This window comes from Neoarius graeffei, chromosome 5 (genome assembly GCF_027579695.1).
Source record: "Neoarius graeffei isolate fNeoGra1 chromosome 5, fNeoGra1.pri, whole genome shotgun sequence".
In the NCBI taxonomy this organism is placed as follows: domain Eukaryota; kingdom Metazoa; phylum Chordata; class Actinopteri; order Siluriformes; family Ariidae; genus Neoarius; species Neoarius graeffei.
The window spans coordinates 45,336,885-45,356,574 of NC_083573.1; the positions used below are offsets into that span (position 1 = coordinate 45,336,885).

General features: G+C 41.5%; 1 protein-coding gene across 6 annotated transcripts in view; it reads right to left on the reverse strand.

Moving 5' to 3' along the window:
- The window catches only part of hdac9b (histone deacetylase 9b), an 87,459-nt gene that overhangs the window by 21,395 nt on the left and 46,374 nt on the right, over nt 1-19,690 (reverse strand). For 5 of the 6 annotated variants that reach the window (XM_060921787.1, XM_060921783.1, XM_060921785.1 and 2 more), the window contains 5 exons: nt 11,346-11,587; nt 10,557-10,707; nt 8,742-8,865; nt 8,324-8,445; nt 456-587 (listed from right to left, as the gene is read on the reverse strand). In XM_060921787.1, the coding sequence (XP_060777770.1) occupies nt 456-587; nt 8,324-8,445; nt 8,742-8,865; nt 10,557-10,707; nt 11,346-11,587 (771 nt within the window). The remainder of the gene's footprint in view (nt 1-455; nt 588-8,323; nt 8,446-8,741; nt 8,866-10,556; nt 10,708-11,345; nt 11,588-19,690) is intronic. The other variant, XM_060921784.1, reaches the window with a different exon arrangement.

Sequence of the window (19,690 nt, forward strand, 5' to 3'; positions counted from 1 at the left end):
TCCATCCTAATGTTGATAGTCCATATTAGGTTCGAATGCTTTTTTGCAATAAAACAAATGTTTACGGATTTAATGTCGATTTTATTTTTTAGAAATGCTTCATTCTCTATTGATGCTTCTTTAACAGATTTCCCTATTTCAACCTGGGTACTATACCATTCTTAAATTTCTCAAGTACTGTAATAGCTAATAAGTCTACAGGCAGATAAGCTTGAAAGAACAAGAGCATAGCTCACAACAGTTGTTATTAGCACAATGATAAATATGACAACATGTAAAAAAACAACAGAACCTGTGGTGTCGTAGCTATCACTAGCCCAAGCAGCTGTTAAATAATGAGATCGCTCAACAGCAGTCTTGGAGTGCTGCTGTGATTACTGGACTGAAGACAAACCAGCCAGAAAATCTTAGCGCTTAAGCTAATTGGTAGCTAAATAGTGAGATGTATATCCTACCCATTAGTTCCAGGGCTCGTTTTTTAAAGTGTGTCATGACGGTTCCTTCTTTTCTCCTCAGAAGAGGGCTGCTCCTCCTCTCTGCAACCTTCTGCTTCAACCTCGAGCGCACCTTCAGATTTGGCTCTGAGGCTGTGAAAATACAAACACAACCATTTACACTTTAATTACACATATGTAGTTATATAATAGGAAAAGCCATTTGAAAATACTGTACACCGATCAGCCATAACATATGACCACTGACAGGTGAAGTGAATAACATTGAATATGTCATTACAGTGGTACCTGTCAAGGGGTGGGATATATTAGGCAGAAAGAGACCCATCAGATCTCAAAGTTAATCTGTTGGAAACAGGAAAAATGGGCAAACATAAGGATCTGAGCAACTTTGACAAGGGCCAAATTGTGATGGCTAGATGACTGGGTCTGAGCATCTCCAAAATGGCACATCTTGTGTGGTGTTCCCAATATGCAGTGGTTAGTATCTACCAAAAGTGGTCCAAGGAAGGAGGTGAACCAGTAACAGGGTCATGGGTACCCAAGGCTCATTGATGTGCATGGGGAGCAAAGGCTAGCCTGTCTGGTCGGATCCTACACAAACTGCTGAAAAAGTTAATGCTGACATCTTTCTGTTTTAGCCAGCATTAACTTTTTCAGCAGTTTGTGCTACAGTAGCTCTTCTGTTGGATTGGACCATATGGACTAGCCTTCATGCCCCATGTGAATCAATGAGCCTTCAACACCCATGACCCTGTCCTTCACCGGTTGTCCTTCCTTGGACCACTTTTGGTAGGTACTAACCACTGCATACCAGGAATACCCCACAAGATGTACCATTTTGGAGATGCTCAGACCCAGTCATCTAGCCATCACAATTTTGCCCTTATCAAAGTTACTCAGATCCTTACGCTTGCCCATTTTTCCTGCTTCCAACACATCAACTTCAAGAACTGGCCATTCTCTTGCTGTCTAATATATCCCGCCCCTTGACAGGTGCCACCATAATAAGACAATTAAATAATATTGGCTGGCGTTGAGTGGTATATCAGATATATTCCATTCAGCTAGCATGATACTGAACTCGTCTTTGACTTGTTAAATATCATGCTAGCTGAATGGAACATATCTCATATACCATGAAAAAAAGCCAGCCAACATGCTCTTTTCCAGTTTTTCAATGTCCATTGGTATGCTTTTCTCTTGTAAATATGTGTGAAGAATATCTAATGAAGTTTTGATAGCCTTTCGGGTGTTCAATGCGCCTTTCTCTTTTCCAGCAAACAAAGAAATGCTGCTGTGCATGCGCAGCAGAAAACTCTCTCACTGAATATTCGCATCAGCTCTGACATGTGACATCATGTTGTCGTGACAACCATGCAATATCATAAACCATATTCAACACTCGTTCTCCATTGGGTAGAGTGACATAATACATGTAGGATAAGCGATATGCTAACAATATTGCATGCTATCAAAGCAAATGAATGAAACCTGCTAGAAGGGAATCGAATACATGTTTTTATTCCATCGAAAAAGTGCCCTGTATGTATAATAATATATATGTTATTCACTTCACCTGTCAGTGGTCATAATGTTATGGCTGATCGGTGTAGAATCATGTATGATGTACATACAGTACATAATTCTACATGCAATACATACATACATGTATCATGCACACCCATGTTCATGTCATGTTTTTCAGTGTTATTTCTTGAAGAGGGCAATATTCTTATATGTTTGCAGCTCTGCCTTATTGTAACCAAAGACATGAGGTAGATCAAAAATGGAACGAGAAAAGAATCTGTGAAGTGCCTCAAAGGTGCTAGAAACCTCACAGCGCAGACGCTTCTCACAGGCTGCTCGGGGAGATTAAATGAGACAGGTCTGGAACTTACTTCCAATCATCTGGAGTAAATTAGATAGAGCAACATGAAGTGGAAAGGTCTGCTCCCTGACTTGACCAAAGCCCAATACAGTAGTAGCACTTAATATAAAACAAAAACAAAGGCAGTATTGGGGTAACAGTCCTACTGTGCTCACATTACCATCCGTAAATCCGAAAGTCCCACATTCACCTAACATGAGGTTTATGTAACAAGTTATGAAAAAGAGAGTCCTTTTTCCGTAACTGTCCTGTGCGTGAGATTATATGAGTAATGCAGTATGAGTAATATGTTGCTGTATAGTAAGTCAGCTCCTCCAGAGAACTGTCATAAGGCTGGGGAGCAGTATGGGGTGAATCAGAGGAAAGTCATTCTCACCCACATGTACTGCAGTGTTACAGGGTCGTGAACCCCCTGAGGACAGTCAGCAGCAAAATCACGGAGCCAAATTTCCACTTTTTGCTGTAGGCAAATCCTTTTATTAGTCCCTTTTTGCATATTGAAAGACAATAGGTCCAGATTAGTGTGGGCACTTGTTGCATTAAATATACACTTCCTTTAAAAAGCATTTTTAATAAATGAAAGGTTTCTTCAGTTATTCATGATCTCCAGGGTCCGTACAAGAGTCTAAAGTTCGTATTATTTTATTTCAGCCTGTAAGAAGCCACGCCTCCTGCTCCCCTTCTTTATTTTTAATTAAATTTAGTTTTTAATTAGATATTTATTAATCATACAGTACATCTTTTAATGTTCTAACGTTCTTTGTTAGCTTTTTTTGCCTTAAATGCTATATTTTGCAAATTATTCTTTTAGTCTTTTATTTAACTGTCTTTTTAAAGGACTTTGAACTGCTTTTTGTATGAAAGACGCTATGTAACTAAAGAAGATTATTATTATTATTATTGCTGGGGTGGCACGGTGGTGTAGTGGTTAGCACTGTCGCCTCACAGCAAGAAGGTCCTGGGTTCGAGCCCAGCGGCTGGTGAGGGTCTTTCTGTGCGGAGTTTGCATGTTCTCCCCGTGTCCGCGTGGGTTTCCTCCGGGTGCTCCGGTTTCCCCCACAGTCCAAAGACATGCAGGTTAGGTTAACTGGTGACTCTAAATTGACCGTAGGTGTGAATGTGAGTGTGAATGGTTGTCTGTGTCTATGTGTCAGCCCTGTGATGACCTGGCGACTTGTCCAGGGTGTACCCCGCCTTTCGCCCGTAGTCAGCTGGGATAGGCTCCAGCTTGCCTGCGACCCTGTAGAACAGGATAAAGCGGCTACAGATAATGAGATGAGATAATAAACACTAACCAGATTTTTTGTTTGTTTGTTTTTTTGAAAAAAATGCCCCTAATCTTTTGATCAGGCAGCATAATTAATTTGATTATATCCATAGTATGGACTTTGGAATCTCTCGATTCTGTGATTTTACATAATTATTTTGGAGTAATGTAAATTGACCTTATAATCTCAAGTTATCTACAGTTAAAAAACACTCACAGTCTGTATTTTTTTAACAAGAAGAGACATATGTAGATATGGTTTCTGCTCAAATTGCACTACTAGAAAGCTCTTATCATAATCTGTAGCGGCCGCATCAGCAGGCTGTGCCATCCAGTAGGGCAGTAATGGGATGTAAATCCTGAGCCTGAAGTGATCCGCAGGGAGCCTTTGCCTATCCTCCTACCACCCCACGCTGCTCATATTGCTGTCTATTTTTACCTAACATCACAAGCCGTCACCACGGGAACAGCATCCCATCACTGCAGAGATGGAGGCTTAGTTGTTGAGGTCACAGCAGGAGGTTTGGACTGTGATGCAAGAAGAAAATGCTTCGCTCAGTCAAAGCGACAGACACAACACCTGTGTGACTTTACCCGGAGCTGACACATCGCCTGAAGCCACAGGCCAAGCCAAACAGGAATATATATATATATATATGAGGCAGGAGTTTAACAGGCCCATAAATCAATCACATTATTGCATTTGAAAGCACTGCCTGAAGGTATGCTGCACACAGTCTGCCAAATTTATTATACTCTCTCCACTTAACATACGAGTTCCCTTTTCAAAGTGCGTGGGTTCGCTGTTAAAGTTTGAGGACATGCTGGCAGGTGGGCACAACAGGAACCTGATTTTACAGCAAAACATTGCTCTATTATTATTATTATTATTATTATTCAGATTATAAATATTGTGTGGGTTTGAGGACATTATCCTTTGCGCACTCATTCTCCTGCTAGAACTGCCATGTTCTGCTTCGCATTCTTCGTTCTCCTGTTTCTAATCCTATCTGCATAATTTTCATTAGGCAAAGAAAACAAACCCGTCCTCACCCAAAGGATATGAACCCTCTGATGCAACAGCTGTACTTTTATGAGCCATATTACTCCACCACTACTACTCTGTTACTTTCCAGTTAGCATAACACACATTATGTCCCTCTGCAGCCACAGAGGAATACTATAGCACCACAATAGGGAATAGTCTAGTGCAAAGCTCTGAAAATTTCCACTGTTTCAGATGTACCAAGTTAAATCCTTCGCAACTCAGCTGCACCTGCTCCACATGTTCGGTAACTGGGTCGAGAATAGAGAGGGTATTTCTTCTCTTTTCACGAAGCCAGGCTATTCCTGCACACAACAGCGTCTGTGCTCCAAATTAGCACGATTATAATTTTTCCAGAGAAAGGGAAAAGTTGCAAACACGCTGGCAATTTTCTTTTCCTTTTGTCAAGTGATAGAAGAAGTGAATCTGTATGACGTCAGTGTCTGTTTATTAATGTCGTTTAACGATAGTGTGATTTGAATTTGTTTTTGTGTATTTATTGTCCCACAGGAAGAAAAAGACACTAATAATATAGCCCTGTGCACTATAAAAATTTAGTAAATTAGTTTACCTCACAGGAAAGTACTAAAACCCTTCACTAAAATTGCACAAGAGGAAAATCTAAGTGCCTGCTCTCACAGCACCAATAATGATAACTATACCTATAACTACAACTACGGTATGACGATACCTTTAGCTCCAGTCTGGAGCAGTCACACCACAATTATAATCCCGACTATAATATCAGTTGGTCCTGCCACTCGGGTAAATAAAGATATGTGGTTATTAGTTTAAACAGTTTAAACATCTGATTGGTCAGATGTTTTATCGGATCAGGTCCAGGCCTGGAAAAATCATTCCAGAAGCAATTTCACCGATACGATAAACCCAGGCCTGGGCTATAGGTATCATTATCGGTCTGGTGTGAACACCAACCACATAAACTGCAGGGGACAGATTTATTTATAGCTATCGTTATAGTTATCAGTATTGTGGGACCGGGCCTTAATCCAGAAAGTGAAAAACGGTCCTTTATTGTTTCATACCCAGCGTTCTTTCTTTAAAAACAAAAATAATAACTGCACCCCATTTGTTAAGTTGTTAAAAGTGGTAACATTTGGCTTTTTTGAAACACTTTTAAATAATTTTTCTGTTGATTCAAATAACAAATAATACACTTTTTAAAATGATTTTTCAACTAAAATGGATGGAAAAATAAATGGTAAAACAGAAATACAGTGTCTGTTTTTCACTCTGAAACCATTGGAGGTACAAACATTTACTGTATTTCTGAGACTTAGGGTGTTTTCACACCTGGTCCCCTTTAAAGGAACCAGACTCAGTCCTCTTTAAGGGTGTTTTCACACTTGGTCCCTTTCAGCCATCTAACCGAACTCAGATCGATGACTCAGCATTTTTTGCGCATATGTGAACACTCCAACCGTACCCAGACCCCTTTAAAGCGAACCGAACTGAGACCACCTCAGAAGGTGGTCTCAGTACGGTTCGCTAAAAATCAATGGTACGGTTCGCCTAATCTGTGCATTGTGAACAAAAAGCGCACCGGGTTCATTTCGCCTTTTTCACTGTAGTTTAACCTTCTTCGTTTGCCGTAGTTGGTCACGTGACTGTAGCAGGGAAACTCAACTTCCTTTTGGAACTTACCACAGCCATGTTACAGTTCTCTGAACTTACTGACTGATGAGTTGGCCACAATAATATAACTATATATATATATATATATATATATATATATATATATATATATATATATATATATATATATAATAAATTTATTTTCCTTAATCCGCACTATTTTGATCAAAGAATACAGCAGGGCAAGCATGGCAGCAGACATTTTGATTCAAGAGAAAATTACCCAGAATTCCATGCACTGGGGGTCTGAGGGCTCTAGAGGACCTGGTGTGAACAGAAAGAGGACTGAGGCCCCATCAAAGCTTAACTGGACCAGAAAGAGAACCCAGTCCTCTTTGTAATAAATTCACAGTGTGAACACAAAAAGAACTGGGTTCTTTTTCTGTTGGTCCACTTTTTGGTCCACTTAAAGAGGACTGAGTCTGGTTCTTTTAAAGGGGACCAGGTGTGAAAACACCCTCAGTGTGAACACAAAAAGAACTGAGTTCTTTTTCTATTGGTCCACTTTTTGGTCCACTAAAGAGGACTGAGTCTGGTTCCTTTAAAGGGGACCAGGTGTGAAAACACCCTTAGACCTGGAACCATGTGTAACCTTGTTTCACGTCCCTAACATTTCCTGAATTCAGATTTAAGTGAGATATACAGGAAGAGATTTCAGTTGAGGCACAATAACAACTTTGCCTTTACCCAGTGATCTATAACAAAAATATTCACCAAAGAAACAGTGGCAGATCTAAAGGGTAGGTCTGTGCACTGGACATTTATATGGAACAGCAGTCCCATTTGTCTGAAACAGATTCTGAAATTCAACTTAGTCTGTTCAGTTTAACCCAGAAGGAAATAAATTGTGGTTAAAAGCTATCGAAACTGAATTATGAATTCAAACCCAAGGACTACTCCGATTCTCATGTTATAGCATTGGTTCCAAACTCTTGGCAAGCTTTTCTCAGTGTGAGATTAACATATTGAACGCTAACATACAAGTATATTGAAGGGAAAAACATATTGAAGACAATAAGCACCCTTTTTTCTTTTTGCGTATATGATATAATTATCCCAAATTAGTTTCAATAACCAGTGCAACTCGGGATTATACCTCCACTGCCTGATCTCTAAATTGTGTACAACACACTAGTCCATGTGGGAAAGTAATTTAACCAGTATAACTGTTTACCATCATAATTCAAAAGGACACGAGGGGAAAGGAATGTAATGTCAGTTCGGTGACCTCATGGCACTGCTATGAACTGTTCGTCTTGGCGAGAGCTTACGACTGACCAAAACCAAGAGGGAGCCATAAGTCATGTTAATGCTGACTTCCCATGAGGCTTACTCCAAGGCTGGGTCAACAAACCTGAGCTGATTTCTGTGAAAAGTCAGGGATTTTCGAAATAACTGAAGGCTTTCATACCTCAGGAGAAATTAAATACCTTTATTCTTTCTGTGAAGTGGTTATGTGATGTTACTGATTATGGGCGGTAAGCAGGAAAAGCGAACTCGGAGGAATTTAATTACTAAAGTAACGTGCATATGGACCTCTGTGTCACTCCTCCTGGGTTCCAGGGTAAAGTATCCAGTAAAATATCCTTTCTACAGTGATTGAAGGCTGAGTATTTAAGTCAGTTCAAGACATAGTTTAGAAATGATTGCGATTTCAGAGGAACAGCGCAATATTAGAGCTGATCGTTCATTTTCGGGGGGGATGAAAGTAAAACCAAGGTTTAAAATTTAAAAAAAAAAGAGTACTTCAGTAGGATTCACTTCAGCGTGATTACTTTTTGATCCGATTTTCCAAAGAAAATGTTTCTGGGACAATACGGACTCACTGGTGAATTGTAAGTAATACATACGTTTAGCTGTGGCAACTTCGGCTAGTGCTTTGGATAAAAGCATCTGCTAAAGGAATAAACTGAAATACTGTCTGTAACCTCATGCGATCCTATATCATCTAAGCCTTGTCTAATTGTGAAACATACACTATGCGCATTTCAAAGATTGCTTGGTCTTACCAGTCTTCCTCAGAGGGAAATCATCCCTGGAGTCTGGTAGGGAGGGCAAAGGGAACTTGCCCGATGGTGACACTCCTCCCAGAGGAGGTGAACTCTGCTCCAGAGAGGTGTGATGGGAGGCCCTGAACAGAAAGGAGACACAAACTGAACTGCTTAACTCGCCTTCCAGGCATAAATCACTCAAATGTCCCAAATTTCACATTAGAGTTGCACTGTTTGGCACTTAATATCATCATGATCCAACAGCTCGATATTCTTTTTCTGCAGATGTAACAGTACATATCTCTCATCAGCATGACAGATTGATAATACACATTTTTAAGTGCATAACATCAATAATAAAGATATCAATAACACATAAAAATATTGGGCCACAGTGATCATGATGTTCCGCCAGATATCAGGAGTCTTGACTTACGTGAACCATAATTTGGAGTTCTGTGTGAATGTCTGACAGGATCCATTGGATGCTGTGTCCTTTGTGGATTTACTCAACAAAAACTCTTGCAGTTTCTGCTTAACTTCTGTGCTGGCCACGGCACCTGTCACACCAAAGGAAAGCGCTCATCCTGTGGCTCATACACTCTGTTATTATTGCCTGGATATGCACTGATTTAGCAGACGTGGACAGTAACGAAGTACATTTACTTGAGTACTGTACTTAAGTACACTTGTTGAGTATCTGTACTTTACCTGAGTATTATTATTTTTGGAACCTTATGACTTTAACTTCACTTCATTTGAAAGGCAAATTTCGTAATTTTTACTCCACTACATTTCTATCAAGGTCCTCGTTACTCGTTACTATGAAGCGGGTTTGAAGGTGGATGTTTTTTCTTTTCTTTTCTAAAACATGATTGGTTTTTCGCAGGTGACACTGAGACAGCCGATCAGTAATCACTAGGGTCACGTCACGTCCATAGACTGTATAAAATCAAGTTCAGTGATTTCTCAGCAGCGTTATTTAACACGATCAGTTGATGGCAGAATGGAAGGAGGCGGTTCTTCTGGAGAACGCATACACTCATGGCTTTACCTAGAACCCATGTTTCAGTTTTCTGAAAGGATTAAAGATTCGTTTCGTTTTAAATGTTTGCTTTGTTTGCCAAAAACAAACCCCATCTCAGCCTACAATACCTCGCCGTCCAACCTGCGGAAGCATATTGAGGGATATAAACGTTTTATTCCAAGAGAAAGCTTGTAACGAAGTTGTCTGTGCTTTTAGAGCTAGCGATAACGTTGCAATAGTTATGCAGTCTGATTAGTCAAATGACTTTCTATGGATTTGCCCGCCAAGTTGCCGTAGCCTTGTCCACGGCTAATGTTTACACATAGCTAACTTGGACACTGTTAGTTAGCATGTAAAAACGGAGTTACACTAACTAACATGAATAATGCTAACTTATCTGAAGTCCTTTCAGAAATGTGTTTTAGCATAATCTTGCCAAATAAACAGAATGTAGAAATGTTTCTTTTCTAGTAGCATTAGCTACCCAATATGATTTCGAGTTTGAAAAGCATTTGCTAGCATGTCAGGTGGAGCTTCACTGACTAGCTAGCTTAACATTAAACCACCATGATGGCACAGCATGCGTTCATTTTGTGAATTCACATTTCTGTCTTTGGGAACGGCGTTAGGTTTGTAAGCGTTGTGGCAATAATACAACGATGCGTTGACAGAAAATGTACTTTTAATACTTAACTGTTTTTAAAAGCAAGTACTTCAGTACTTTAACTTAAATAAAAATTTGACTGGATGACTTTCACTTGTATCGGAGTAACATTTGACCAGTGGGATCTGTACTCTGACTTAAGTAATGAAGTTGGGCACTTTGTCCACCTCTGTGATTTAGTAAAGCCATTTTTAGCAAAAAAAAAAAAGAAACTGTTTAAAAAGGTCACTTAAAGAGGAAAACTCTTTTTGATGCTAATTATTTAATTCATTTTGACCATTTAGCTTGAAATATACATACATATGCATACATGTACACATACTGTACAATGACATGTCTTTACAAACATTCAGATCTCAAATTTGTCATGCTAACTTAGAACTCACATTAAACAAATGAATAAACATCTCCCCCTGCTGGCCAATGAAGATAGAGCACCAATAAAGAAGTCATGAGGCTTTGGTGTTGTCGGAGTTAGGAAAAAAAAAAAAAGAGCCTCAACCTGTTCACTTTTAATCGGCATGCTAGTGTAGTGTAATGAGCAGGGGTAGAACTCTTACTCTCTCGTGCCCGCTCTTTGCTCTTGAGGATTAGAACCTGCTGCTGGCGCCGATGTCTCTCCAGTTCCCTTTCCTGGTTTTGCTGCTCCAACTTCCTTTCCTTCTCCAGCTGTTCCTGCTGTTGCTTCATCGCTTGCAGCTCCTGCTGCAGCTGAAAAATACATCAGCTATGTCTGTGAAGGTTCTCAGTCATCCAGGTCATAGTAAACCATTGGTGCTAAAGAAGGCAACTTGAAATTCTTGAAGATGTTTCACTTCTCATCCGAAAGGCTTCTTCATTTCTGTCTGACTAGTGGGGAGTTCCAGGTATTTATCCTCTAGTGGCTCAAAAGCAACCCTAAAGAGAGTCGTTGAGGTCACATGGGTTGTTGAGTCATCCTGTAGGCACCTGATCCTCTAGGCTGCTAACACCATTCACACCCGGCCCCCAGCGACCTACACCTACAGGATGACTCAACGACCCATGTGACCTCAGTGACTCTCCTTAGAGTTGCTTTTGATCCACTAGAGGATAAATACCTGGAACTCCCCACTAGTCAGACAGAACTGAAGAAGCCTTTCGGATGAGAGATGAAACGTCTTCAAGAATTCCAAGCAAGTCCAGTTGCCTTTTTTAGCACCAACGGTTTACGTCAGCTATGTGTTACACTTGTTGCTGAATTTCGACAGCTTTTCTGTCTAACCAAAGCATTTACAGCCAGGAAGATATATAAGCCACAGGTTATTCCTGGGGCATATTTTTGCCTGGACAGGTCAACATTAGCATTCTCAGGGTCATCTCGGGCTCACCTTGAGGTGCTCCTGGAGCTGAACCTGGTGCTGGCGAATCAGGTTCTCATGCTGCTTCTGGAACTCATTAATGAGGAGCTGTTTCTGGATCTGCTGCTGCTTATGAATGATGAGCAGCTCCTGCTGCAGCTGCCGCTCCCACACGTTGGAGTCCGAGCCCAGGGCTGGCATCCTCACGTCTGTCCGAAGATCGAGTGGAGACGCAGGCTCCAGAGCCAGTGGTAGGTCAGGCTTAACGTCCACTGAAAATATGGCACAGGAGAGATAAGGGCAGTTAAAAGTCTGTTATCTGAAATATTGCGGTTACCTCAACAGGCATCCTACATTTGTAAGGAAGGGAGGGAGGGTGTTATGGGTGCATATAAATTGGGTTTAAAAACAACGTGAAGTGAAAAGAAAGCAGCTCCATATGAAGCACAAATGAACTCGTGCCTGTACAGCACCAGTTCCCTACTATGAGCCGAAAGATGTACAGCTCAGACTGTCTTCAAGCATCAGACATCCCGCTGACCCCTTTTGGCTCCAGCACAAAGCGTAGTGTTATAACCTCGTTTGTCAGTTGGATGGCCTGTTTGCGTGTGTGCCTTGCCCTTATTCCCAGCAATATCCCCTCCTCCAAGCATTCAGCATTATGGAAACACTGCTCCTATATTCTTCAACCTCTGGCTCATTACAAATAATAAGCTGGATCCAAAGCAAGAGGGCATCCCTCAGGTCCCTGCAGCTCTATAAATAGCCGGTAAGGCAGTGGAAATCAATAGCAAGCCTGGATGACACACTCAGAAAGGATGAGGCAAACAAGCATCATAACCAACTGCGGCTGCGCGCCTTCTCTGCGGGGGAATAAGCAATTACTGAGATATGGGCCTTACAAAAAGAGCCTTAGAGCAAACAAAGCCCCGGCTGATAGCAAACCTGGACAACGGTATGTGCAAAATGGAAGAATACAAATAATGTCACCCTCTCTTAGCTGTTTTTCATAGTTACAATTGATGTCAGAAGTTTACATACAGTGACATGAATGCCATCTTGGATATGAATGTCATGGCAATATTTGGGCTTTCAGTCATTTCTTTGAACTGTTCTTTTTCTGTGGCAGAATGATTGTACAGCATACATCTTTAATTAAAAAAAACTAGACTTTGGTGCACAAGTTTTAATTTTCTTTGGGTTTTCTGAAATCCACACAGGGTCAAAATTATACATACAGGGTCTAATACGTACAGCACACTTAGATTATTAATTCAGAGGTGCTGAAACTTCTCAAATGTCTCTTATCTTGCCAAGGCCGAGGTCTCTTAACTTCCTGTTAGTGATCATGATTGACTACAGCTGGTAGCTTCTCTGTGCCTTCATAAAAAGGGTTTGCTTACAGCACTCACTGGATTGACCAACACACAGTAAAATTGGAAAAGTTCAAGAAGCTCAGTGCAGATCTGAGAAAGAGGATCGCAGATGTACACAACTCCGGAACGTCTCCTGGAGCCATTTCTAAACAACTGCAAAATCCAAGATCAGTTCAAACAATTGTATCTAAGTTATTGTGAGGTGTAGTCACTTTGCCAAGACACTTTGCTTCAAGAAAACCCAAACTGTCACCCTCAGCTGAAAGGAAATCGGTTTGGATGGTCAGGAACAACCTGGGAACCACCATGGCACAGTCCTGCCATGAACTGGAAGCTGATGGATCACTGTCTACAGTTCAGATCACCATGAATTAAGAGGCTGCTATTCAAGAAATAACCCCCTGCTCCAAAATTGACACCTTCAAGCTTAGCTAAAGTTTGAAGCTGACCACACGGACAAAGAAAAAGCCTTCTGGAGGATAGCTGTATGGTCAGATGAGACAAAGATTGAGTTGTTTGGCCACATTGACCACCATGTACAGAGAGACACTGTACCAGCTGGTGGTGGTGGTGGTAGGATCATCATGCTCTGGGGCTGTTTTGCTGCCAGTGGAACTGGTTCATTGCACAAAGTGGATGGAATAATGAAGGAGGAGGACTACCTCAGAATTCTTCAGCAAAAACCATCAGAAATTTGAACACGACTTGGGAGTTACAGCAGGACAATGAACCCAAACACGCATCAGAGCTGGTTGTGGAGGATAAAGCAGGCTAATATTAAGCTTAAAACAAGTCCTGACTTCAACTCCGTTGAAAATATATGGACCGTGCTTATAAGTCGAGTCCATGCCAAGAAAAAAAAAATTTTAATTGAACTCTACCAATTCTACCATGAAGAGTCATGAAATATCCAACCAGAATTCTGCCAGAAGCTTGTTCATGGTAAACAAAAATGTTTGGTCAAGGCGAATCTTGCAAAGAGACATTTTACCCAAATATTAAAGGGACAGTCCACCGTACTTCCATAATGAAATATGCTCTTATCTGAATTGAGACAAGCTGCTCCGTACCTCTCCGAGCTTTGCGCGACCTCCCAGTCAGTCAGACGCGCTGTCACTCCTGTTAGCAATGTAGCTAGGCTCAGCATGGCCAATGGTATTTTTTGGGGCTGTAGTTAGATGCGACCAAACTCTTCCGCGTTTTTCCTGTTTACATAGGTTTATATGACCAGTGACCTGAAACAAGTTCAGTTACACAAATTGAAACGTAGCGATTTTCTATGCTATGGAAAGTCCGCACTATAATGACAGGCGTACTAACACCTTCTGCGCGCTTCGACAGCACATTGATACCTTCACTCCTCTTCGGGCACAGCCAGCTCCGTATCAATGTGCTGTCGAAGCGCGCAGAAGGTGTTAGTACACCTGTCATTATAGTGCGGACTTTCCATAGCATAGAAAATCGCTACGTTTCAATTTGTGTAACTGAACTTGTTTCATATCACTGGTCATATAAACCTATGTAAACAGGAAAAACGCGGAAGAGTTTGGTCGCATTTAACTACAGCCCCAAAAAATACCGTTGGCCATACTGAGCCTAGCTACATTGCTAACAGGAGTGACAGCACGTCTGACTGCGTCTGACTGACTGGGAGGTCGCGCAAAGCTCGGAGAGGTACGGAGCAGCTCGTCTCAATTCAGATAAGAGCATATTTCATTATGGAAGTACAGTGGACTGTCCCTTTAAGTGTGCTGTATGTAAACTTTTGACCCTGTATATACAATTTTGACCCTGTGTTGATTTCAGAAAACCTAAAAAAAATTAAAACTTGTGCACCAAATTCTAGTGCTTTTTTTAATTAAAGATGTATGCTGTACAATCCTTCTGCCACAGAAAAAGAACAGTTCAAAGAAATGACTGAAAGCCCAAATATCGCCATGACATTCATATCCAAGATGGCATTCATGTCACTGTATGTAAACTTCTGGACCTATAGTGCATCATCCCATAGTGTACGATTTTAGTTTGTGTAGCGCTATTATTTTAGACAGATCTCCAAACAAAAAGAAAAAGATGTTAAGTTGACATTTAAACACGCTCATATGCAAATATACAGCTTGGTCTTCATGCCAGTAAATGTCCTTTTTTTTTTTTGTTCTTCCCACATCTGCATTCTTGTGAAATGTCAAATGCATAGCTGAACTCGAAAAGAGTGACTCACTGATAACATTTTGAGTTTCACAATTAAAACCATGTAACCTTTAGTGAAATAGTTCGAGTTAACGGCTTATATTGCAAAGAAGCAATAAGCAAGACGCCAAGTAACGCAGTGCAACGGACACTTAGCTAAGCAAATCGTCCGGGTGCCATCTCAAATCTCATATCTTTAAAATTCTCGCTTTTGGATAACAGACAGGGACACCTACAATTTTTTTTTTATCCAGCGTGGATATTAAAAGCCACACACAAGACAGACGCAAACATTGTCATCTGCTGTCGTCAGTGAAAAACTGAGATTCTACAGTAGCCTACATATAAGCCAGACTATTTGTGACACTCCAGTTTTTCCATGCAAGTTGTTAAGGTGAGACACTTGCCGTGACGCAAGCAGCAGCATCTCACTCATTATTGGCAAACTATTTCAGCGCCCTGTTTTGTTGTTCAGAATGCCGCAGTCAAAAATGTCTGCATGCGGCGCTGACGAGTCAGGTATAAATAGCAACATAAAAGCAAGTGGTGCAATCTAGGGCTATGGCAAACCCACACACCCTATCCACCACCCTAAACCAGGCTGCTATGGCAACATGGACAACATAACGACTGACATGACTACTCTTCCTGAAGGTATTGAGCGGCGCCGTGTGTGTGTGTCGTCTCCTCCTGGGGAGCGGCGTTATACTGATAAGACTCAAAACACAACACGGCCACATGCAATCATTAAAACTGCATCCCCACACATCTCAGTGCACACATACAGTAGGCTATGTGCTTTTCGGGGGTCTCGAGCCTTTGAAAGGCCTTTTTTCATGGCGTTAAGTACTTAATTCATAGTTTCCTTCGTGAAACATGCTCTCCTTGAGGGGTCAAGAGCGCTGTTTATTTCAAAAGGAAACAGTGCGCTGGGCCTGTAGGTATGATAGGGGAATGCTCGAGGCTGGTCTGTGACAGCACTTTATAAACAGGCTCTTTAGTAGCACGGCCCCGCTGCGTCTTTTCATCCCTCCTGTATCTAGCCAATGAGCAGCAGCTCTGAGTCACAGGCATCTGGCTCACTGCCCCTGCGGAGCTATAAATAGCCACAGTTACCTGCTGTTTCCTGTTGCATGTAGCTGTAATATCGCATTTATCTCCCGTCTCAGTGCACCCCACCCCGCTGCTGTCATTAAAAAGATATGCGCCTTCATTTAGTCATACCTGTACGCCTTCCTGCTCAAGCAGTGACATTAGTTGATAAAGCGTTTTGTGTTTTTTTTTTTAACTCTTTGCCTCTTACCCTACACAGACTGTGGTATAACAAAACAGACGAGTATGATGTGGAAGTCTGGCATCTACATTATGTCTGGAAACCAGTTCAAATCTCATGCTGATGAAGTAAGACTGTATTTTTAAACTAGAACGAGCTGCTGATGTCATTGCCAGGTCTGCTTTTAAAAGAAAAAAAAAAAAGGATTTAGGTGTGCTATTCTGGGAACATCAAGCACGTAGAATACGGTAATGACCAGAACATTACAAGCACAATGTTCTACACAAGGCATATCTATGGTCAGTCACAGGGATCAGCTAAAGCTCAGTGGATTAGGGTTCTACATGCAACTTCCAGGCAGAACGCCGGTTTAAATTGAGCTATTTTTGTGCCCTGGAAAAAGCCTCTATACTCCATGGTGCCCCGAGCTACTGTTGTACCGTCTTCCTATTAGACTTTCTTTATCCGAAACCTTGAAATAGTCAATCTGATAAGTGGTTCTCCTTTTATAATATAAAGATAAACACACGCTTATGACAGCGTGCCCTCTATTACAGCAGTGCTTTTAATATCGCCTGGTTTTCACACCTTCAGAAGGTGACACATGCTTATTTTGTTTCAGCAGTATGCACATACACTTTTTTTTTTTTTTTGTCCTTAAGCTATTAAGGTGATGAGTCTATCTGCAACAAATGTGGTTGATGCATTGCACATTGCTGCTGGAGGGGGAACCAAACAGAATTAGCAGCAAGTAGGTTAAATATAACTTCTTTTCTGAGCACACTCTTAATATAGATAACATGTGAAAGACTATCACACTTGCGAGGCCACCTAGCTATTTTAACTCGGGCAAAAATTAGAGTTCCCTGCGGAATTTATGTAATGCACTAGGCAGCCAATTTCTTCCTTACAACCCAATGTGTGAGTGTAATGTAACCTTCGGAGTTACTATGAATTTGTATGCATTGATTGATTTTTACTCCTCGCTATTTCAGATGACAAAAAAGGGTCATAGCGAGGCAGCATTTTCAGCTGGTAAGCACTAGATTTATGAAAGACAGCTTACTATTTGTCTTTGGCACCAAGGACTGACATGCATCCTACACCGTGCCAAACCCTACTTACTCCCTAGAGGCTGCTAGGAAGGGTAGGATGACTGCTGTAACCGTGAGTCACACTGGTCAGAGCTTTAATCGCACGCTGATCTGTCTCAAATTACTGTCGAGTACACTGATAAAAGGCTTGAGCCTCTGGTAAATCCAGACACACATTAGTAAGCCTCCTACACACCGCTAAATGAAAGCATGCTAATTTGTCGTCAGAGATTAACATATGCACTTCCGAGTCTTTTCAAATCTACATAAATGTAACACTCATCTGATTGTGGACGCTGAGGGGGATGCAAATCTAAAACGGACTATAACTGAAGCTTAATGTATCTGCAATTGATATCGATCATACGGTGGGCAGAACTGCTCATGTTCTCTCAGCCACCGTTTCAGACAATGTGCCGTACATGGTTCTGCCCTGATGGCTTGACTGGCAGGCTGAAGGCCGTGAAATGTGCTGCATTTTCAAATCCATTTTGTCACAGATTCAGTGCAGCTTAGTGTGCAAACTCATGGCCGGGAAGTGATATTTATACATTTTTTCACCGTTATTGCATCATGTTAAATATATTTATACAGTTCAAGGAATTATTATTTTTCCAGTGAATTTTTTTCAACTGTTTGTTTAAATAAAGCTATTCATAAGGGTCCAACTCCGTGTGCAAATTAAATCGCATCTCATTATCTCTAGCCGCTTTATCCTGTTCTACAGGGTCGCAGGCAAGCTGGAGCCTATCCCAGCTGACTACGGGCGAAAGGCGGGGTACACCCTGGACAAGTCGCCAGGTCATCACAGGGCTGACACATAGACACAGACAACCATTCACACTCGCATTCACACCTACGGTCAATTTAGTCACCAGTTAGCCTAACCTGCATGTCTTTGGACTGTGGGGGAAACCGGAGCACCCGGAGGAAACCCACGCGGACACGGGGAGAACATGCAAACTCCACACAGAAAGGCCCTCACCGGCCACGGGGCTCGAACCTGGACCTTCTTGCTGTGAGGCGACAGCGCTAACCACTACACCACCGTGCCGCCCAAATATGATTATTGAACTTGAATTTTTTTTTTTTTTTAGCCAAGCATATATGAATGGAAGATTCCAACCCAGCAATACATCACCATTTCACATTTGTACATTAAGCGGTATTGAATTTTGCCTGTGACTTTCATGGCAGTGAAAATAAAACACTCCACCTGAACTAAAACAGTATGTTGTATCCATTAAAGTAAAAATGAACGATTCATTATAGAAATGTCGATGCTTATAAATGTTTGACACCATTCCACAAATAGCTAATCCATCATGTCCTCTTCAGAAACAACTCCATGCATCTGTACACTCTCAGAAGAAAAAGAAAAAAGAAGAAGAAGCTTATTCAGACTGTTCTTTGAATCGTTAAGGGCTCTTACATTTCTCAAAGGAAGTTACTTGGAATCCTCTCTAAAACTCTGTGTTGTAGAATATTTATGAGTTCACCCCAAGAGACGATAATAATAATAATAATAATGTAGATTTTTAGATTTGACCTTGGTGGCACGGTGGTGTAGTGGTTAGCGCTGTCGCCTCACAGCAAGAAGGTTCTGGGTTCGAGCCCCGTGGCCGGCGAGGGCCTTTCTGTGCGGAGTTTGCATGTTCTCCCCGTGTCCGCGTGGGTTTCCTCCGGGTGCTCCGGTTTCCCCCACAGTCCAAAGACATGCAGGTTAGGTTAACTGGTGACTCTAAATTGACCGTAGGTGTGAATGTGAGTGTGAATGGTGGTCTGTGTCTATGTGTCAGCCCTGTGATGACCTGGCGACTTGTCCAGGGTGTACCCCGCCTTTCGCCCGTAGTCAGCTGGGATAGACTCCAGCTTGCCTGCGACCCTGTAGAACAGGATAAAGCGGCTACAGATAATGAGAATGAGAGATTTGACCTTTTTTTTCTAGTGTATGTGGAAACAATTACTCAGTAACAACTCACTCAGTAGTTTCCACTAGGTCAAATATGTCTTTTTTTTTGTTTGTTTCCATCATCCAGTATGATCAAACCCTCCAGAACAGACAACGCATACTCCAAGAGTGTGTATATACATTTAGAAACAGCACACAGTCCCATATCTAATCGAAATGCAGTCTAAATCTACAGACCTAAGCCTCATTTATGTACCATGCTCCCCTCATACGGTATAAGATGCAGGGCTGAATGGTACTGTAGCTTTCTGCCTGTCTGAGATGGACGATGGAACATTTATTAAAGATGGCAATATGCTATGCTGCAGGCAGGTTTATAACAGCATACACACCACTACACTTTCAGCAGAGGCTTAGACAGTATATATAGACTATGTATCTCCAAGGAGCTGTTCTGGGGGTCAAAATATAGAGCATAATAGTGGGAAAGCACAAAATGTGAGGTTTAAAGTGCTAAGGTTATTGGGACA